Source organism: Grampus griseus, assembly GCF_964374135.1.
Source record: "Grampus griseus genome assembly, chromosome: 3".
Lineage (NCBI taxonomy): Eukaryota > Metazoa > Chordata > Mammalia > Artiodactyla > Delphinidae > Grampus > Grampus griseus.
In genome coordinates, this window is record NC_139019.1 from 171,862,277 (window position 1) to 171,884,500 (window position 22,224).

Sequence of the window (22,224 nt, forward strand, 5' to 3'; positions counted from 1 at the left end):
ACGGAAAGGGGCTCCTCTAAGCAGAGGGAATAACAGACACAGCGTGGGTTTCTAATCCAAACGCACTTTCTTTATTCAAACCGGTCAGCGGGGACGCCCTAAAGCCCCAAGCGCGGGAGATGGGCTGGCCCGGCCTCCTCCTGGTCCTTGACGCCAGAGCGGACGCAGGCGAGCGCGGCCCCACGGCGCACCTGCAGACATGGCCAGGCACGCCAGTCGACAAAAGCAAAGAATAAACAAAAAACAAAACACACTCAGTAGATTTCTTCTTTAAGCTCCCAGAGTTTCTGGACCAACGAGTCCCAACCCTCAAAGCCAGGAGTGAGGGACTAAAAACGCCCCTCACCTCCACCAGTGCCGACAGAAACCCTGTTTTAAATTAAAAAATAAGCGAGTATACATTGTAGAAAATTTCTCTTAAAAATCTCACAATTTGTAAATGTATATTTTTTTCTTTAACATAAAAGTTTACAATATACGGTAAAATAAAGGCTCAGGAAAATAATTGCAAAAAAAAGGAAGAAAAAGAAACCTGAAGGTTTGAATTAAAGCTGAAGAATTTTTTTAACCCTGTTGTTGAACCAGTGACTTTTTTATTGAGCTGATGGGTTAGAGAAATAATACGTTTAAAAACTTCGGTCCAGATGCCCACAGCCACCGCCAGAAGCCCCCCACGCTCCAGTTGGTATTTTCCCCAAGTTTGTGATTGTCACGAGTTCACAAGTTTGAATCCTGGCCTCAGCCGCCCGACATCCTCAAGGTGCTGCGGCTAGCGTCGGTAGGGGTGGAATCCTTGTACGTTGTGGTTCTGACCGCGTCCAAAGCCACTTCCGCCGGCGGGGGGACCCCCCGAGCCGGGCACCGAGGGGCCCCCGTAGGAGGGGGGCTGCTGGCTGGGGTCTGAGAAGCCCTGTCCGAAGCCCGCCAAGTCCTGTCCGTAACCTGCGGGGAAGGGCTCAGTGAGTTGGGACCACTTCCGCTCCCGCTGGCACCCACGGCCAGGGCCCTGCGCGGGGCAAGGCATGGACCCGGAGGGTGGAGGGCCCACCTGGGGGCCTCGGCAGGACCCTGGGCAGCTGTCTTGCACAGAAAGAAAAGCAGCTCTGAGACCCCTCGGACCCCTCGTCTGTCCCGTCTGCTCTCAGCCCCTTTCCCCACTCACTGCCCTGCCCTCACGGCTGGAGAGGCCCTTGAGCCTGGAGACACAGATGATCTGGCCTGCCTTGGTGGACCACAGGCTTCTAGAAAGTTTGTCCTCAGGTGGACCACAGGGTGGACCACAGGGTGGACTCAGCACAGATTTCAGGATGGGAGGAAACGTGACAGGCCAGCCTGAGGTACAGGTACAGAGCTTGGCCCTGACGGTGCTGCCTGCACAGCCCCTCCAGGTTGGGCAGTCCCTCCTCCAAGCAGGAGCAGACCCACACCATGCGCGGTGGAGGGGGCCGTCCCGGGGGCCCAGACGCCCACCGTGCTGCCCCATGGAAGGAGAGCTCGGGGCTAGCGGGGCGGTGGCCGGACGAGATCCTTGCCCCGGCAAGGGCCCGTCCCCGAGGGCACCGCCGAGTCCACCCCCGCCCAGGATGGCAGAGGAGGCGACATCGTGGCCCGGGTGCAGGCAGTGGGGACCGTGGAGGAGGAGGCGCCACCTACCTAGGCCACATCACTGCTCAGCCTGACCATAAGAGTGTAAACAAAGTGAGGGCCGAAGCCTGGCGGCTCTGGAGAAGAGGTACCCAGGCCTGGCAAGAGACGAGACCAGGCTGACTGCCCCAGGCGGCCTCGGCAGAGGAGCAGGGGCGGGGAGGGGCACACGCGCTGTCGCTCGCACACCCCCACCGGGGGCCGGCGACCCCACACCCGCCACCACCGCCACGTCCTGCTCCGGGTGAGGTGAGAACCCACATGCTCAGGGACCGCGGCCGGGCAAGGCCCCCAGGGGAACAAGAGCGTGCGGTGTAGGGGTGCTGGGGGCGTCTGTTCAGCGCCAGCAGAGCCCCAGGCCCACCCTGTCCCCACAGGAGCTCCTCTGATGGATGCGGACCCCGGGCTCCAGCATCCACCTGGCAAGCACCCTGGGGGACGCACAATGCTGACGTCGCACGGCCCTCACACCCACCCTGCGCCCTACAAACCCAGACACCCAAGGCGGCAGGGCCCACCGGGGCGCCCCCAGGCACAAGGCCCCGGACGTCTGCCAGCCGCGGATGCTCCTCCGCGCCAGCGCCCTGGCTGAGACCCCAGAAACCAAGCGCCTGCATAAGGCCCGCTCGAGCCTGGGTCTCTCGAGCTCTCCCCGCGGCGCGTGGATGTGGGGAGCGAGGCACTCACCGTACTGACTGTACGGGAAGTCGGGCTGCGCCGACGGCGGTTTGCTCATGTCCGGAGCGGCCTGAGACGGAGGCGGCGGGAAGGCCAGAGGTGCAGCCCCCGGAGTGGCCGGTGGTGGGGGAACCCCTGGGGGGGCGAACTGATCCGGTGGGGGAGGTGGAGGCCCGTAGCCAAAACCTGCAGGCAGACAGGAAAGACAAACACAGACGCGGTGCTCACCCTCAGGAAGCCGCCCAGACCACCTCCACCCAGCAGCCAGGCCTCGAGGACGCCCACAGGCCGGGCCCACAGCCGAGGAAACGACCCCCACCGGGCAGAGCCCGACCAGCGGCCAGCCTGGCAGCACACGCCTAGCCGGGTGGGGCCGCAGCCCGGGTGGCCTTGGGAAGGCGGGAAGTTGTGAGCCGTCCATGAAGGGCGCCCCGCTCTTCCTCATCAGAAATGAAACTGGCCGGGGGCTGGGCCGGGAGCAGGCGCCCCTCCTGTAAGGACACGCGGTCATCAGGTGGCCCGCAGGCCCTGGTCCGGGCTACAGGGCTGCACTGCCCGGTCCCGGGTCCCGGGTCCCTGGCCACAGGGGGCCGCTGAGCACGCCGCCCCAAGGAACACGAGGGAAGGAAGGCAGAAGACACTTCCTGCCGGCCGAACGATACACTCAGGTGGCTGCTTGTCGGCCCTACAGGATCAGGTGAGGCACTTCTCTTTCCTGATGGACACACGGTCACCACGTGTGGCCACACCCCCTCTACCCACGGTGCTGGGGGACGGAAGGCCCGCCCCAGCCCTCCAGGGGCGCCTCTTCAATTACAGCTGGGCACAAAGCAAGTGAATCAAGTCCCCTCAAGTGAAGCACGGAGAGCAGGTCCCTAGGGATCAAGGTGAGCAAGAGGGTGGGGGAGGGAGAAGGTCTCTGTGTCCGACAGGGCCCGCGGCCACTTACTGAACTGCGGGGGCGCGCCGTAGCCCTGGGGGAAGCCCTGGGGAGGGGGGAACCCTCCAGGAGGGGTAGACACGATGTAAGAGGTGAAGGGCGGAGGCGGCGGGGGGGCTCCTCTTCCTGCGGGGGGCGGTCCGTAGCCACCTGGAACACAGAGAGCAGGATGAGGGCGGGCAGAAGCCCCCAGCCCCATCCACCAGTTTCACATCCTGTTCTCTCCATCTCCTCCCAACAGGGACTCACCGATCGCCTGTCCTGCTGGCACCCACATCCCTGCAGGGAAAACAGAGAGGGGTGGGTGCTGCGTCAGCGCCATGGCGTGGACTGGGGACCCCCGCCCCCCGCGGGACCTGGTGTCCTGACGCATCACGGGTGCAGGGGAGACGTCAGAGGGGAGCCTTCCTTGGGTCGCATGGCCCCAGCCCTTCCAAGCAGCCCCTCGGTCGGGAGGGCGGGGACGCCCACAGAGCAGGGACTCAGTCGCATGTGTGGGACTCAGGCTGGGAGGCAGGAAGCCAGGGCGGCCTCCGGCCAAGCGCTGGTTCTTCCCCTGCTTGTGGGTGTGAGGGCATCTGGTCTCACTAGATGGTCCCCTACAGCCGTGGCTTGTTTTGCAATAAAAACCATTCTAAAAGCCAGCCCTGGAGAGACCAGGAATAAAGCCTGGAGCCATGCAGAAACAGTCTATGAGCTTGGGGGCGCCCGGTGCCCTTCCCTGGACAGTGTTCCTTCCCTAGGTTTCTAAAGGGAATGGAGGCTCCTGGATCCTGGCTCGGGGCCCCTGGCCACCCCAAGCCTCCCCGCAAAGCTGTCCGTAAAAGCTCTGCCAGCCCCACACGGAGGGCCCACAGCCCAGGGAGCTGGAATAGACCCAAAGGGCTCAAGAGGCAGGACGCCATGCTTCCTCCCCGCTGGGTGGAAACCCCTCTCTCCCCAGAGCCTCCGACCAGAGCCTGCGAGACAGTCAGCCACGTCCATCTCCCACTCCGGCCTCGTGGCACCTGCCCTTGGAGACACATCTCCAACCTCCGCCGGAGGCACCAGCCCAGCACTCCCAGCGCCCGTGGGCGGCAGACGGGACAGACCCACCCAGCCCTGGACAGGGAGGGGCCCTGGCGCAGGTTCCGGCCCCCACAGCCCGCACGCGTGGCAGTGGGCGCGTCCCAGCTGTGGATGGGCCCGTCGGGAGGGACGCCAGCCTTACCTTGCGGGCCATACCCCTGCTGCCACGTGGGCGGGGGCTGACCTGCCCAGCCGTTGGCGGCACTGGGCACGACCCGGCTGCCCCACTGGCTGGCCCCCGGCTGGCCTGGCGCTTGGCTTTTGCTGTCCCGTGGCTCGGCCCGTTTAACTTCCACCTAGACAAATCGAGCTCTGGTTTAGGGAGATGCTGAGGGTCTCAGACCCCCTTCCCTTCAGACACACCCTCAGATAACTTACAACTACACTTAGCATCTTATTATGACTTAAAACTAAATACTTAACTATAAACCTTATTTAGGCCAGTAACTTTTTTTCTTAAAAAAGTTTTTAAAATTCTTTTGTCTAAAAAATGTTTCTCAGGTACAACAGATCCAACTGTAAGTCACATGAAGCCCCACCCACTGCAGAGCAGGGCTGAGGGCCAAGAGTCCGCAGAGAGTTCTGTGCGTGACAGGGGCCTTTCAGTCAAGTTAAGGGGCAGTGTCAACCCAGGGTCACGCAGGTCAGGCTCAGGCCAACCATCGTGGCCCTCCTCTTGGCCCCGCCGGCCAGCTGTGCAGGCCCTCTCCAAAGCCCCCGCCCTGCCTTCGCCCTTCAGCTCATACCTGAGAAACACAGTTGGTTTACTTAGGTTTTTTATTTAAAATGTCTAATGGAAGATAAAGACTTACCTTCCCCAGGCTAACGCTTAAAGAATCTCAATTAACTCAAAATAATGTCAGAGGGAATGGATGTGATAAGAGAATCTTACATTACATCTAACAAAAAAAGTAAACAAACATGCAATAAAATGGACATTTGAATCAGTAAGCAATCTTCATACTGTGTTAGGTCAGCAGCCCAGGACCCTTCCGCTTTTGGACGTGCCAGGAGCCACAGCATGTGGAGGGTGGGACAAGGGGACCGAGGTGCCCATCCCACCAGGCCTAGCCCCGCCTACACAGCCTTTCCAATGTGGGCCGACTGACAGCAAAGACCCCCAATTCCAGGGCTGCGTTAGCATTCTAGAATCCCCAGTTATTCTTGTTTGTAGGATAAATTTTAGCAAGGAGAAAGAGACAATGAATTCACTTGGAGTTGTCCTTGGGGTCTCACAGCCTGGTGCGCCAAGCATCCTGTATTCAGAATCCCATCAATTCTGCCTAAAGGCATTCCTGGGAGAGGACAGACAGGTGGGGGACAGAGGCACAAAGACCCCACCTTCCGATGCCCCGAGGATGCTCCATGGACAGGAACAAAATCCCCAGTAGCTCAGGGCGGTGCGAAAGCAGGACCAGAGGACCCATTTCAAAGAACTCAAATTAATGAGTCTTCACACTTTCCTCAAGGGAATTTGGTTCCTGCTTACAAAGCAAAGCAGCCCTGTGATTTAAGAAGTATATATATTCTTTTAGTCTTCCTATTCTGCCCTTAGGTTTTAATTACAAGTGGGCCCCAGCCCTTCGAGACAGGGCTGGAGCTGGACTCTGCCCCTGGGAGCAGATCCGTGCACTGAGCGGGCCTCTCTGTCCCTGAAGGAGGACCTCACTTCTCCCCAGTTGTAAACGCCACAGGACCTTAAAACATGGGACACGGGCTCTTCTGAACGTGTGTTCATAACAGCGCACACCCTTGGAATCTGCAAGCTAACCTTAAACTAGAAGCATCAATGAACGTCTCAAACTGAGAGCATGACTGTGTCTCCTGCACAGTCAGGTTCGCGTGGAACTGAGTCAGCCGCCCATCTGTAAAGCGAAGGGGCGGGGGGGGGGGGTACCCCTGGGGCCAGACTCCCTCCACGTCTCAGCCGACGCAGGGCTCCGGCAGAAGGGCTGGGCTTGCCGAGGGGACGAGGACAAGCCGAGGGCCTGGGAGGGGCGGCAGCCTGGGCGACTGCACAGCCCCCCACCAGCTACTCAGGTGAGAGCCGAGTTCTCAGCAAGCTCAGGGCCGGAAAATGAGGGGTCGGGCCACCTCCCGAGAGGCTCCCTCCGTGGCAGCAACACAGTATGAAGATGAAACACCAGAGGTCACTTGACTGCATGGAGTTAAGAACTATCAGGAGCATGTGGCCGGTACCGAGTTCACAGTAAGTGACCCAATTTGAAAACCAATCCTTCAGGATGTTTACGTTGCCTTCAGTTTTACACGGAACCTGTTCTCAAAGGTTCACGGCCCGGCACTTTACGGGCCGGCGTGGGACGGGAGGGGAGGGGAGGGGACACACATCTGAAGGAGTGGTCACTGAAACCAAGCCTGAGGCAACCCGTGACTTCACTGGATGCCAGCCTGCCCGCCCCGCCGGCCGCCCCCCAGGGGCTCTAGAGCCAGGGGCTCCGAGAACCGGGTCCGACCCCCAGCTGGGGGTCCTGGGATGACTAGCCCGGCCCTCCTCCTGTCAAGGGATTTCCTCTCCAGTGAAATCCCGAGGTTGCCTAAGACTTAGTTTGGTCTTAAGGTAAAATAAAACTACAACTACACACTTTTTTGCCCATGATGTCGTGAAAATGCATGTTGACAGCCTGGTCCACTGATTGTTCGTCCTCGAAAGTAATAAATCCAAAACCTAGCCAACGACGAAGAGTGAATCAAGGTAGCAGGGTGTTGTGACACAAAACAGGATGATGAACAGTATTAGGGACGGGCCGAGGGATCGACCGAGGGTTTCAGCGAAGCAAGTGTGCGAGGCTGTGGGGCATGAGCACGTCTCAGCCCAGACGCCGCCTCCTCCACAGAGATGACCTTGGAATCACAGGGGCGCATCTTAGCAGCAGCCCGGACAGCAGGGCCCGGCTGGCGGGCAGCCCCAGGTGTGTCGTGGGTGCGCTTCTGCTTTTCTGAAACCCAGGGTCCTCCCCCTCGGCTGGCAGTCGCTTTGCAGCTAGTGCTGACAGCAGCCGTACATTGTTCTAGCGCCTTAACAGAGGTACGTCTCTACCAGTTAGAGCCTCGCCAAGCTTGCCCAACGCTGTTGGGTAAGCCCGAGGAGTCCTGCCAAGGTAACGTACGTATGTATACAGGTGTCTATCTATACGTAGCTGCATAAATACACAGAGATACAGGCCACAGTGGGTTCCAGCAGGTCAAACACTGCTGTCGGCAGCAAGAGCAAGAGGCACCATGTCATCAAAAGGACAATTTCAAAGGGAAAAACAATTTAGCGTTTCCCAAACACAAGAAAGTGCAGTATAAACGAAGTTTGCTGGTCTGGTGAGCACGGCTGCCTGGCTAGCGTGGAGTGTCCAGCCCTCAGGCTGCTGCTCTGGCTCCCCAGGGCCCATCTGCGCTGAGCACTACAGGCCCCCCACGGCAGCCAGCTGCCGGAAGACCCCGAACAACAAAGGACAGGCCAGGGGAAGGGCCAGGGCCCAGAAGGGGCGGAAGATGGGTGTGGGGGGAGGGGCACGGAGCACCGCGGGAGGTGGACGCAGGGGGCGGGGGGCAGCCCCTGGCGGCAGGGGAGGGAGCGCCCAGGAAGGAGGCCTCTCGAGCTGAGCAAAGAAGGATGCGGGAGCACAGCTGTGTGGACCGTGTGGAAAGACTCCTGGCAGAACTGTGGTGGGAGAAGGATGGAGGAGGGAAGGCAGCTCAGAACGGTAGGCGGCAGCCTCTCCGGGAGGCCCGTCCTCTCCGCACACGCGCCTGCCTGAGCGTGACACACGCACACAGGACCTGCACACGGCGTGGGGAGGAACTGTGAACAGACCGGAGGAGACAGGCCGCAGTGGCGGGCACGCGGGAGGGCATGAGGGAGCAAAGGCAGCGGCTGAGGTGTGTGGGGACTGAGCCCCGGGGCGGGGATGGGGAGCCTCAGATGGACCGAGGGACAGGGAGGGAGGGAGGGAGGGAGCGAGGGAGGGAGGCTTCGGAGAAGACTCAGGAAGCAGAGAAAGTAGGGACGAGCTCTCGGGGAGCCCGCTGACCAACTGCTGGCTCTGGCTCGGCTCCCACCCTCCACCCGCCTAGCACTGGGGGCCGCGCAGGGACTCGCCAAGCCCCACGGCGGAGGATGATGGCAGGAGCTACATGGGAACAGGGCCGAGGGGCGAGCCCCGAGCACTCTCCCACAGCCCCTCCTGCCCAGACCCCGCGCCGGCCGCCTGGCGCCCCCGGGCCCGGGCTGAGGACCACAGGCGGCCCACAGGGTGACTAAGAGCAGCCTCGGGACCCCCGCGTCCCAAGGCGTCCCAAGATCGGAGGCAAATGGTGGAACACAACGTGGGTGATGAACGGCATGTGAGAAAGTGAACGTCTCCAAGTGCAGGAGTGTCTGAAGCCACAGGGCTCGCGGTCCTTAGAGTGCAAGAGGCGGTGAGTCGTGGGGAAGGAGCCCCGGGGCAGGGCTTCTAGGGACGCGTCTGTCTGTCAAGAGGCGACATCACCGCTGAGGAAGCGGAACAGAAACACACTGAAACTTCGTTTACACCCCACTGGAGCAAAGCCCGCTCCCTCCTCTGACTGCGGGACTGGCCTGTACCTGTGTGATATAATTTAGCACCTGGAGAAGAGAAATCTAAAGAGATATCGTTAATCACAAACAATTCACAGAGAGAAAAGGAAAAACAACTTACTTAACATTACTGTACTTTACTATGAAACACTTAAGTATGTCACTAAGCATGTACGTCTACATTAAAATTAAGACTAAGACTTAACAGCTTAATCGACATGAAGTGAGGATACGTTACTTAATCATGGAGGAAGAGGAGGATGAGGTTCAAATGGCAAACTATTCTCCAGCATGGCGGGCGCATGCTGTGGGCGGCGCCGGCCACGCTTGGATGCCTCGAGGGGCTGGGCAGGGGCCGCGGGGCCTGGCGCACCTAGCTCACAAGGCCGGCCCAAAAGCGGTTCAGGAACCAAAACAGGGACAGAGGCAGGGACAAATAGCAGCAGCCAGGGGGAAAAAAAAAAAAAGAAAGAAAAACAAAGGGCACGGAAATTGGGCGCCCAGTGTCCCAGCCCCGCAAACCACAGTGGACGTGCAGGTGGCGGCGGGGGAGGCTGATGCGGGCGCGCTGGGGCGGCTCCTTGCCCTCCTCCCACCCGCCCCGCCGACTTAGGGGACTTACGGAAAAAAGAACAAGAAAAGAAAAAAAAGCATGGGATGGATCAAGGGAACTCCACGTTCAAGCCGAGCTGGGGCAGACCTAGCCTGACGACATGAAATGAGACTCCTGACTTCGCTGGAGTGAACTTAAAACAGGAGACGGTCGTAATTGAGCAAGTTCACAATTTAAAAGAAAGACTAATCTTTCAGGACACCCTTAAAAACATAAACCATGTTGAAATTCATGCCAAGTTGTAAAAACTTCAAAAGAACGAGCTTAAAAAAAAAAAAAAAAAAAAAAAAAAAAGGTTGTACCGCCTGCCCTTGGGAAGCAGACAGGCTGGGGCTGCGTGGGAAGGGACTTCAGTCTCCAAACCACCCTCTCCTGAGGCAAGGCTCGCTACAACCACCACCTAATTGTGAGATAGTTTGCCATCTGAGGGGAAGGCCAGGGACAAACTCCATCTCTTTTACCTCGAGGCCTCTGCTTTTCCGCGTCGTAGATCATGACCACTTCCGTGACCTGGAAGGGAGATGGGCGTCTGAGGGCCCAGGTCTGCAGGTGGCACAGGCACATCTGCCTACAACACTCCCGGCCCCCGCTGCCTGGGACTGCCTGCCGAGTGCAGGAAGTTCCGAGGCAAAAGGCCGGCTTCCTGGGCTCTGAGACCCATGGGGCCGAGAGCAGGCTGAGGGGTGCTCACGGGGCAGGGTAGGTGGCGGGTCACCAGGGGCCCAGGCCCCACGCTCCAGTGGGGAGACGAGAGCCAGGACCTCCCACCCGGGATCAGAGTCCCCGGCCTGGCTGGGCCACCACGTTCCCTTCCTCGTCCACTCCGCACAAGTTCCTGCCAGGCCCTGGGTACAAACAGGTACCACCAGGCAAGCACGCTGCAGCCGGGGCACGCGTGGCCGGTGGAAGCCTGGGGGGACTTCGTGTCTCTGCTTCGGATGAGGGGACAGCCTCCCAGCCCACTGGCCCCCTAAGCCCTGCCTGTGTCCTGTCTGCCCCGCTAGAACTCAGCTCCCCAAAGTTTTTTAGCCTCTTCCAGAAAACAAACCCACCCGCCCCCCATCCTAGGGGAGGGGGCGGAAGCCTCACCCAAGCCCAGCCCCTTCTTCCTGACACCATCTAGCGCTTTCCACCACAGTGGCTACAACCGACCCGAGGGCCTTCCAGGAGGTCAGTCTGCCCCATTTACAGTAAGTCCTCTCCTGGGATGGTAACTGGCCATGCAGGGAATGGATGGGGCTTTGGTCTACTTTGTGCCAGGCTCAGCCTCCCCAGGACACAGGGCTGCGCCACTCCCGCCCTGACCGACCTGCTGCTGGCGCGGGGAGAACTCACCACTCCAAATTTCTTGAAGTATTCCCTGAGCTCTGTCTCACCACAATTGTGAGGAATTCCACCGACAAATATCTTATTTGATTTACTGTTATCACTCCTGGGTCCTTTCTGCTGTTTCAAGGAGGAGAAGATGGTTAGTTCACGTGGGGAAACTTCCTAACACTCCCCGCTATTGTGCACGGTGTGGCCTCTGAAGGTCAGACCAGAACCCCAGGAGCCCAGTGAGTCCAGAAAACCGCAACGGCCGCTGTACGAATGAACGCGTCCACCCGCCGACGGGATGGGGCGCCCCAAGCACGCCCACCCATGGCGCCTGCCAGCTCTGCGGTGTGGAACCAGGGCTTTAGGAGAGGAGAACGAGTACCAGGGTGGCCTGCACAAACCAAACTGGCAGACCAGGCTCGCTTCCAGGGGCAGTGTGTAAGCTGGTGACGCACAGACGGTGGAAAGCTCTGGTAACTGAGGCTCAGTTGCCACCTCTTCCGCCTTCTGGCCTGGACCCCGCTCTCTGTGGACACCCCGCGCTGCCACCCCCCAGACACCAGCAGCTGGGGACGCAGAGGCTGCACTTTTGGGCGTGGGGGCAGGGTGCCAGCGGCAGGGGCAGGCGCAGAGGTGGGTACACATACGGCCAGCCTCCACAGCCACGGGTTCTGTGTCCTTGGATTCCACCAACCGTGGATCAAAAATATTCAGAAAAAAAAATTCCACAAAGTTCCACAAAGCAAAACTTGAATTTGCCGCACACCAGCCAACTATTTACACTGTATCAGGTATCATGAGTCATCCAGAGATGGTTTAAAGTGCACAGGAGGACGTGCGTAGGTTACAGGCCATTTTACATAAGGGACTTAAGCGTCTGTGGATTCTGGTCACCTCGGGGGTCCTGGAAGCAGTCCCCGCAGATCCCACCGAGGGACGACTGTGTAGATCACTGATGCTGACCACTGATGAATCTGGGCAGTGTTTTATTTAGGTGTTCACTGTACCACTCTTTTTCTGTATTTGATATTTCCTAACAGAAAGCGGGAAAAATACGCCCTTGGTCTGAGGCCCCTGATGGAAATGCAGGTGCCCAGGCCCCAGCCCCGCACAGCCCCCAGCAGGGCTTTCCTCGAGGACAGGGCACTCTGGGTGACGGCTGGCCTGGCGCCGGGGGGCACACGCGGCTCAGAGTCCCAAGGTGGGTTCTGAACTCAGCAGGCCTCCTCCCTGGAGAGGAGCAGTCAGCAGAGCACTGAGCGGTGGGGGGCCAGGAGCAGTCGGCGCGGATACAACGGAAGGTTCCTAACGACAGATGGCTGTGAGCCGTCGTTTGCAAGGTAGACTAATAAGAAACTTCTCGGCTACGAGATAAAAAACTTCCAACACCGAATCGACCCGAGCCGTTCTCAGCTGCTCAACCTCATGGTGGAAGCCCTCCTGTTGCTCAGTCTGAGTGAGCAAGGACCCAGGTCGGAGACACGGCTCCCCTCGCATCAGCGGCTGCGGGACACCCAGCAGGAGCCCCCAGCCCCTTACCCAGCCTTCCTTCGGCCGCGTCCTCTCCGGCTGCATCCCCCGAGGCGTACAGGGCTTTGGGTCGATCTGTTGGAAGTTTCAAAGGAGCAGTGGTGAACAGGAGGCTTGCTTCCCCCAGAGAGAAGGTGTGAGCAGCAGGGCCAGGGGCACAGGGCCCATCAGGTGGCCCGGGCCGCATCCTGGCCCAGCACCCAGTCTAAGCTCAGAGCCTTAACCCTTCAAACCAACCCCACGGGAAAGCAGTCCTCGACACACACACACCACAGCTTGGGCACAGAGGCACGCCCAGGAACCACACACAACAAGACAGAGAGCTTTCTTCGGGGACCAGCACTCACGTTTCGGCCATCGAGGGTGTGTGGTCTGCTGGCCAGCACTGTGCCCACGCAGTTTGGGTCTTTGAATTTGACGAACCCAAAGCCTCGAGACTGGTTGGTTGTCTTGTCTTTCATGATCACGCAGTCCACAACCTCTCCATACTGGGAAAAGTAGCTGCGCAGTGTCTCTGCTCAAAGATCGAGACATACGCACATGCACAGCAGGGCATTAGGCAGGTCACACACTCCCAGCCCATCAGCCTGACCTGTAAAGTGTGCAGCTAGGAACCTTTAAACTGGCTGATCCACTGACATGGGGGCAGCGGAGAGGGTGAAGGACGGGGCGCCAGGGAAGGGAAGGTGCACCCCATCTCCGCGGGAAGAAAAAAGGCCACAGCTAAGTAGGCAGAGCCAGCGGATCCCTAGCCCTCCTGGCTCCACCTCCACACGCCAACAGCCTCTGCCTTCAGAGCTGGCCACCCTCCCCGACTGTGACCATGACCATGACCATGAAGCATCAGGACGAGATCAAGTTCCAAAGCCCACGATCATTCATCTCTGCCCCCATCAACTCCTGACCAAGTGCCCCTTCCCAGAAACCAAGACAATAAATAAGTCAGGAATTAAAGACAATTCACACAATCCAAAGACCGAGGTCCATTCGCACCTACCTTGGGTGGTGCTCCAGTCAAGACCGCCCACGAAGAGCTTCCTGCAATGCAACGAGAAAACATTCAGGGTCAAGAGGGTTCTGCCCTGGGAACTCCCCGGTGATCCAGTGGTTAGGACTCGGCGCTCACTGTCGTGGCCTGGGTTCAAGCCCTGGACAGGGAACTAAGATCCCGCAGGCTGCATGGCACAGCGCCCCCCGCAAAAAAAGAGGGTTCTGCCCAAGGTGCCGACCATCTGGCCTACCCTAAGGTGGTAACCCGGGGCATGGCCGTGGCCCAGCCTCATCAGTCAAAGGCATGAAAGAGGCCTCCAAGATCTGCCCACGGGGCTGGAGTGAGAGTTAGAACATCCCAAGTCGCATGTACACGCTGACCTCAACCACAGTAAGAAAAGAGAGATCGACGGCACCCCCTACCGTGCCAGTTTGGGAGCAGGATCACGGGGCAGCTTCCCAACTGCTCAGCAAACACCAAAGGTTTCCAAGTCCAGAGCTGAGATCCCACGCAACAAACTCGGACGACAGCGGGGATGAGGGCTTTAGGACAAAGCTGGGATATGCAGCACGTGGTCACAAGTAAGGACCCACAAATCACTGGGGAGGTCCCTGGAGCTCAGACGTGGCAGGGTGGCCCGGGCTGTCCTTTTGGACAGGTGCCCTAGAATGTTTGAGAGGAAAACTTCCGGTGGTCTCCCTGCCTAGTGTCCACATAGTCCCGGGGCGGGTCCAGAACCCAGGAACCTTCCACTGCCCGCCACTTTCAGGCTGGCTGGGCCTAAGTGAACGGAGAGGTGCCCTGTGCTGCAGGCTCCCAACCCGATCCGGGGCAGGTGTGATAGGGCAGGCAGGGGACGGGGCTCTCCATCCCACCTGCTGCCATGGGGAAAGGAATGACACCGTCACCCTCGGAAGAGCACCCAGGCACTGTCCCCATCCACAGCCAACCCCACCTTGCTTGGCGTGAAGACAAAACAGCCCCCCGAGGCTGAGCGCGCTGAGCCTCCGAGCGCCCGAAAACCGGCAGCTGGGATGCAAGGACAGACCCTTGCAGGGCAGTGGCCCTAGCCGCACTCAGGGGTCCCTCCCACTGCGGCTTTCTGCCTGGGGGAGAGAAACTCAGTGTGGAAGAAACAATTTCCCCACCCCAGACAGGTGGCCCCTGCCATCCTCAACATGCCCCCGTCCCCCGACACAGAGCGCGTTTCTGGATCGGGAGGCCAGCTCACACCCGGGCCTCGTGACCTTCCTGTCCTGTCCCCTACGCATCCCTGCGAGGTCAGACCAGGCTCCTCCTGCCTCCCAGAGACCCTGGGGAGTACAGCCCGCAGCTGTGCCCCACTGCCCCAGGGCCTGGCACCCAGGCAGGCAATGACCGAAGGGCCCTGAGGCTGGCAATGGACCGCCTCTGTGCCCAGGCGTTGGGCACAAGCACAAACGGGTTTGCTGTGGAAAAGCAGCTTGAAGAAACAAAGGAGCTGGAGCATTCTCAAAAAACCTGAGACAAACGCCAACTCACTTAGAGGAATACCCACCTCTGTTTAGCCTGCATGTGATCAGGACAGGAAGGTTGTCAGCCAGTCCCTCCAAGCAACCCAACCCCCATGCCGCTGAGGAGGAAGGAACTGGTCTGACCAGTCCAGGTTCCAGCCCTCGTTTAAATTTCAAAATCAGACGTTAAGGGGAAAAGAGAGAGAAAGGCCATCACCTGTGCAAATTGACAAAACCGGAATCTGCCCTGTGTATTAGATGATGATATGGTGTTGATATGTGCTTCCTGATTTTATCACTGTGCTGTATTTAGAAAACGTTTCTGTTCTTGGAAAACAGGACACACAGGAGCGTCCAGAGGCGCACAGGGCTGGAACGTGGCATGGAAAGCATGCAGCGGGGCCGGCGTGAGGAGATCGTGGCGACTGTGCCCCCGTTCCTGCCACTGCTCTGTGAGTCCCAAGTTATATAAACTAGGAGGCGAAAGCTGCTCACCCCTGAGAAGATGCCAGGAGCACAGCTGGCACAGGAGAGAGCTCTTTGTGACCGGAGACCCCATGCCAGCGCTGTGCTGGGTGCTTTATATATTTCCTTTCCTCCTGCTCCCTGTCTGCAGATGGAAGTTCCGGAAGGCCCAGGGAGACCTCGCTGACTCGCGGTGGCAGGGACTCGGGGGCTCTAGGCAGACTTGGCGCCATCGCCGGTATCACAGCCAACACACCTGCACAGGGCGCCGGGCTCTGCCCACCCTGCTGCCGTCGTGGGGTGGCCCAGACAGACTTGCTTGGCACCAGATGACCTCAGGCCTTTCTGGGCGTTTACACACAACTCAGCAGATGAAGGGTCAGCTGACCCTGCGTGGCAGCCTCTCTCCAGCCCTTCCCTGCTATGAAGGGTGCCAGAGTCATCACTCAGCTGAAGCTGGAAACTGGGGGGCCCTCCCACAGACCCCACCCTGCCCCCAGGGGACCTCCTGGCTCTGTCACACCCTTCCATCCCTGGAGACCCGAGAAGAGGTCTGCAGTCAGCGCTGGCTGCCGGGGTATGCACCCCAACTGCCGGGATGGGATCGCTGCCTTCCTCCAGGAAGGGGTTTGGCACAAGTGACCAGGTGCTGGGGTCTGGGAAACACTCACCCTCTTCCGGCTGCTGAATGGAAACCTGCTCTGGATGACTCCCCTGTCCTTGCTCTGGGTACTTTAGGGCAACTGTGTGGTATGTACACCAGAAAGTCAGGCTCCGGTGGCTTCCCCGGCCCAGGCTGCCCACGGCAGGCACCACATGCTGCGCCCAGGAGGACAGGGGGCCAAGGCCAGGACCCCTCACACGGTCCGGCAGGCGGCCCTCTCCTCGACAGCCTGTGTTCACGCCTTTCTGCAGCCAGGGAGCCACCCCACTTCCAGCCCTTCTGCTGTGACAGACTGGACACCCCAAAGACAGTGGTCGGGGCAGGGATCTCACTCCGCAGGCTGGGCTTCCCTCCACCGGCCGGTGAGATCACCTCTCACAAACTATGGGGCCGCACAACACATGGAAAGCCTGGGTTGACCTTCGCTGAGCACGTGGGAGGCGCGCCAGCTCCCAAAAGACACCACAGCCCACCAACCCCCTCTGGCCGGAGCCCCCCAGACAGCGACCTCCGCCGAAACACAGCCGCGCTCCCCTGCAGGGGTGCCCCCAATTCTAGCCTGGCCACCCTGGGAGTGACCTTGACCGAGTCCCCTGACCCTTCTAAGCCTCGGTGTGCCCTGCCAAGGGAGGAGTCAGAGCTGAAGCTACAGAGGTCCAGCGCAACCCAGGGCAGGGGTTCTGAGGAGGGGCCCCGCACAGAGGGCAGCACGCCACCAAGTCCAGGTGCTGGGCCCACTGCAACGGCCAGAACCAGAAGGGAGTCAAGCGGAGCAGCCCCCAGCATCACAGCCAACTGTACAGGCGTCCAACAGCCCTGGGACACACGTCCTAACCCACGGAAGCGAGTGGCATGGACACACTGGGAACCAGGCCTCAAAGAGCAAATGCTCCCAAACAGGGGTCTCACCTGGACAATCCTGCCCCCAGGGGACACTGGACCACATCTGGGGACATCTGTGGCTTCTGGCATCGAGGGGGTGGGGGCCAGGGATGCTGTTCCACACCCTGCAGAGCCCAAGACAGCTCCAAAATGCAAGAGAGAAGCCCCAGAGAAAAGGCCCTCCACCCCCACCCCTACAGGGCAGGACACCTCTTGCCCCGCCACACAGCGGCCCCCCCAAAGGGTGCTCACGCCCACAGGCCTCAGGAAGCTCGGCCCTGCATGCTCCCGGTCTACACCCACGGGGCCAGCGCAGAGCTCAACGGAAGGCTCTCTGCGTTCAAAGCCTCCACAAGTAACCATTCCAGAAAGAGCCACGCCCATGAGGGACCCACAGGCTCCACCCCAGGACCCCTCCAGTGCTAAGTCACCTGAGCCCTCATGTGCCCCCCCATCACCCACCTCCCGCGTTTCTGTCCTGAGCAGCCATGCCCACACCTCTCTCCAGAGACCCAGTGCTGCTTTCCCTCCCCTCCCCCAGGTCCCTCCTCGCCCTGGGACCCTCCCTTCCCTTCAGTCACATCCAAGGGTCCCTGTCTCACCAGCCCGGGGGAACGCCAGCAGAACCACATCTGCCAGATAAAACCCCCCTCAAACTCCTCTCCGGCTCCATGACACATCAGCCCCCAGAACCTCAGTCCGGGGACCCCTCTTAAGCTGACTCTCCAAGGCCACGGAGGAGACCGGGACACAACCCTGACCGCTCCCCGGCCCTCAGCAAGGTGAGCACCTGTCCCGCTGGGCGGCCCAGGAGGGAGGACATCTGCTCGCCCGTGGCACCTGGCTCCACGAGGCCACACGTGACACCTGCTGCTCCTATTGGACCTCTGCCCTCAAGACCCGCCCCGGCTCTGCTCGGGCCACTGTGACAGCCAAGATGACGAAAACATGAACTAAAAGCAGTGGCCTCACCAGCCCCTGTACAGTCCAGACGCAGGGAAGCTTTGCCTTCAAAGGCTCAAACTCAAAAGTGCAGATCCCCGATGGGGCGGCACCCCAGGCATCCACCCACTTCCTGAGGACGCAGGTACCCTCGACAGTGGAGCCGCCCCTCTGGCCTGGGAGCCGCTCGGGAGGGGCTGACCAGACACCAAAGCGAAGGAGGTCTGAGGGGAGGGTGGGTGTCGTCAGCGATCAGTGAGACTGTCACATCCCCATAACATAACTACCACATGGTCTGAGCATGACGCACACTCCCACACGGTGACCACCCCAAGTGGGCAACGGTGGTCCCCCCCCACGGGAAACTCCAAGAGGGCCCATCACCAGGGAGCCGGATGAGGTCACGAGCACTGAACTAGAACAGCCACACAGATAAGGAAGTCAAGGTGGACCCGGACTTCCAACAGCAATCGGAAACAAGCCTCCCACAGCAAACAGAAACTGACCAATGCTTTGGGGCAAAGCAATAAAGTTTCTGGGACACCTGACATCTACAACTTTAGAACTCAGGTAACCTGGGTGCATTCACCAGGGTGGCGAGGGGAACGCGGCCAGGCAGGTCCCTGATCCTGATCCTGGTTCTGCTACTTGCTCTGCGGCCTCCCCAAGCTGCCTATGGGTCTGGGGTGGGTCTGCGGTGCCAAGGGTGGGACCCTTCAGACCCAGCCTTGGATCCTTGCTCCACCATCTCCCAGGGGTTGGTACAAGCTGTAGGGGTGAACCGCCAGGGACCCCTGTCTGGCCGTCTCCTCGAGGGCACACCGAGGGGCAGCCTCTTGGATCTGGAGGCTCCCTGCCTTCCCAGGCGAGAGAAAAGGCAGCCCAGGCCTAAAGAAGTCAGCCTCTTGGCCGCAGAAGGCTTGGCTGTCAGGAAAAGAGGCCCATGTGGCTGTGGAAGACCTGCTGCCGCTCCCTCAGGTCCTGCCCCTTTCGCCGCAACTTTCTTGCTGCCCACATCCTAGTTTCCCAGCGGAAGCGCTGCAACTTTTCACTTACCCGACACACAGCTCAGACTTCCAGTGCCTGTACATCTTTCCTAAACAAAGCAAGCTAGGAGCTACACGCCTTCTTTCTGGTCCTCTAAATGCTGTGGGGTTCTGGAGGGGGGAGCCCACAAAACACACTTTATGTCCTATGGTGTAACGTGCTGCTGGAACCTGGCAGGGGCTCAGTGAGGCCAGCCACCCACCAGCCAACAATGACTTACTCACCAAATCAAGCGTTTTGTAAACACCACATCTGTTCAACGCTAAGTGCACGGAGAAATGTACACAAGGCCTCGGAAACCCAGCCCAGGCTGTTTTGCCATCTCCGCAAAAAGAATTTAACTGTAAAATTACGCTGATGCTGTAGAAACCAGTCTCTGCAAAGAAAACTAGACCAAACCCCTAGACTAGGACAGAATGGGATTTCCTAGCTCCTGTGGGATCACTCTCCTCTCCAGCTCGTTTAGCATTAGGCAAGATTATAATTAAAAGGGAAACTTAGCTATAACAAACCTTCTCTCACTAACAGTTGCACCAAGGAGAAAGACCTCAGGAGCAAGCCTGTCTGTCCACCTCCCAAGTTTCTCTTTCTCTTTATCTTAAACCCGCCCGTGGGGGTTAGGTGGGGGCTGAGCAGGAAGGGGCTCCAGCAACATAAAAACAACAGTTGCAGACACCCCATCAGGTGGCGCGGAGGCGCTGAGATGGTGGACACTGCGGGGTGCGCTGCTTGCAGACCGGGGACGGCCCCCCATGACCTTGGCCCTCGGGCCTTCGGTTTGCGAAACTACACTTGGGAGGAGAGTAGATGGTGGAGTGGGCACTCGCTGAGTCCCGAGTGGGATAAGCTGGGCGGCGGCAGAACTGGAACCCCCCCCCCACCGACCGGGCCGCCACGTGCGCTGACCCGCCAAGTTCGTGCACGGGCTGGGGGCTCCCTGGACCCCACAGGTTCCTGTTCGAGGTCCCCGAGGAAAAGCACGAGCACGGGGACGGTTCCGCCCCCCGCCCCCCCGCCCAGCGAGAAATCCAGGCGCGGGGGCAGACAGGGTGCCCCGGACCCCCCCCACCCCGGGTTCCCGATCGAGGGTCTCCCTGCGGTAAACTCCGGCTCGGCGGCGGGGTCTCCCCCAGTCAGGAAACAGCAGGGACCCCCAGGTGAGGCTCGGGGTTCCTGGCCAGGAAGCGACGGGGCGTCCGGACCTCCAGGACTCCCCGGATCCCCCGGTGGAGGTTCGGGGTCCCCGACCACGAGGCGGTGGGACACCCGTACCCCCAGGACTCCCCGGATCCCCCCGTTGAGGCTCGGGGTCCCCGGCCACGAGACGGCGAGGCGCCCGGACCCACAGAACTCCCCGGACCCCCGGTTCCCGCTCGGGGTCCCCGGCCACGAGGCGGCGGGGCGTCCGGACCCCCAGGTCCCCCCAGGGGCCCCCGGCCCATCGCGCCCCCGGGCTCCCGGCCGCCGGCTCGGCACGGCCCCGCGGCGTGACCTTGACGGGCCGGGCGGGTCTGGGCGGGGGCCGGCCGAGGCGGCGGCGCGGGCCGGCGCGTCCTCACCCGATCTCGTCGGCGCCCGAGTTGTTCATGGCGGCGGCGGCGGCGAAGGCGCTCGGCGTCCGGGCCCCCTGGCTCGCTCCCGCCTCCGGAAGGTCACTGGCCCCGGCGCCCTCCCCACAGCCGCGGCCCGGATCTGCGCAACGGCGGCGGCCGCGCTGCCTCCTCCCCTCAGCGCCAACGGTCACCGCGCGTCCCCGCGCCCGCGCCGCCGCCCTGCGCTCGCCCGGGCGCGCTCCCGCACGGGGCCTCCGGGGGCGGAGCCAGGGGTGCGCCCCGTGTGCGTGCGTGCGTGCGGCGGGGCCCGCGCCGCCGCCGCTTGGCCGCCGCGCGTCGGCCTTCCTCCTCGGCGACTGCAAGCGCCGCCGCGGGGCACGTTGGGAAGTGGAGTCCCGCGCGCTGGCGCCGGCCCCGCCCCGAGGAGGAGAGCGCTCGGATCGAGCCGCGTGCGTGCGCGTGCTGCGAGCGTGCGTGCGTGCGCGGCGGCGCGGGGCGCGTGCGCGGCCGGGCGCTCGGGGCTAGGCACCGCGGGGCGCAGGCGCGGCTGCGGCTTCCTTGTTCAGTCTCGAGTGCGGGGCGGGGCCACGCATGGGGTCAGCCGTGGGAAGAGGCCACGCCCGCACCCCGCCGGGCCGCAGGACGCTTCGGCGCCACGTTCGGTTCCTGCGCCTCGACTGCTCCCGCTGCCCCCAGAAGACGATACCGACGGTCAGAGAGGCTCATTCACCTGCCGAAGGTCACTTAAGGAAAGAACTGGAATCAAATCCAACAGTTGGCTGTAGATGCAATGATTATGAAAACACATTGAGTCCCTGCCATGTGCCAAGGATTGTCCTGCCCTCATTTGTCCACACCGGTGGTTTTCACCCAGGGTGATTCAGCCTCCTTCTCCCCTCGGGGGACAATGAGCCATGTCTGGAGATACGGTTTTGGTTGTCACCACCGGAGGTGGGTGCTACTGGCATCTAGTGGGTGGAGGCTGGGGATGCTGCTAAATATCCTACAATGGGCAGGACAGTCCCTCCAGCAAAGAATAATCTGCCCAACACGTCAACACGGAAGGTGGAGAAACCCAGGTCTACACGGACCATAATAAAAGCTGACCTGAATGATGTTGTCAGATGGTGGTTTGTGCTGCGTGGTGACTTTCCACTCACTTTCTCAGCCTCTTGGTGGCCTGACAATATAACTGATTCACCATAAAATGAAACAAATGTGAGGAATCAAGGAACCAGGTCACAGGCAAACAGTATAACATAAAACATTTAAAATACACCTCACTTTGGCCACTTTACAGTTTGCAAAGCACATTGGCATCATCAGATCCACCAGAGGAGAGTGACTTATTAGTCCCCATTCACAGGTGAGAAGCAGAGGCTCAGCAGAGGGGAAAGGAGTGGCCTCAGGTGGCATTGGGCAGGTGTTCTGTCTTCCCCCTGGGGGCTCTGTGAAGTTTCTCTGGTCAGAAGAAAGCAGTAACACTTGCGGGGGGTGGGGGGGCTGGCTCCCCACTGGGGGGGGCGGGGGAGCACGGCCCAAGTGCTCAGTCAGACAGACACGCCCTAGGTTGCTCACACTTCACTATTAGAAGAGCAGAAAATTGGAAGCAACCCCCATGTCCATCCACTGGTGACAGGATAAATAAACCACGAAGGGCGTGAATGACATGCACAGGATGTGGTCAAATGAAGGAAGGCAGACACAAACTGTTAAAAAGAAAATACTTTTAGGGCTTCCTGGTGGCGCAGTGGTTGAGAGTCCGCCTGCCGATGCAGGGTACACGGGTTCGTGCCCCAAGTCCGGTAAGATCCCACATGCCGCGGA

General features: G+C 60.3%; 1 protein-coding gene across 5 annotated transcripts; it reads right to left on the minus strand.

Moving 5' to 3' along the window:
• Window positions 1-48: 48 nt before the first annotated feature.
• DAZAP1 (DAZ associated protein 1) lies at window positions 49-20,570 on the minus strand. 5 transcript variants are annotated; one of them, XM_082652042.1, is made up of 13 exons: window positions 20,404-20,570; window positions 13,358-13,398; window positions 12,708-12,874; window positions 12,370-12,435; window positions 10,849-10,959; window positions 9,975-10,023; window positions 6,934-7,016; window positions 4,473-4,626; window positions 3,512-3,541; window positions 3,272-3,412; window positions 2,332-2,508; window positions 1,654-1,742; window positions 811-942 (listed from the first exon to the last, which is right to left on the minus strand). In XM_082652042.1, exons 1-12 carry the CDS (start codon window positions 20,430-20,432, stop codon window positions 1,654-1,656), a joined length of 1,137 nt encoding a protein of 378 aa, XP_082508168.1. In that variant the 5' UTR covers window positions 20,433-20,570; the 3' UTR covers window positions 811-942. The 5 variants fall into 5 exon arrangements, with proteins under 5 accessions (XP_082508167.1, XP_082508166.1, XP_082508169.1 ...); XM_082652041.1 differs by lacking the exon at window positions 1,654-1,742 and having other exon boundaries at window positions 49-942; window positions 10,849-10,956; XM_082652040.1 differs by lacking the exon at window positions 1,654-1,742 and having other exon boundaries at window positions 49-942.
• Between the last annotated feature and the right edge of the window lie 1,654 nt (window positions 20,571-22,224).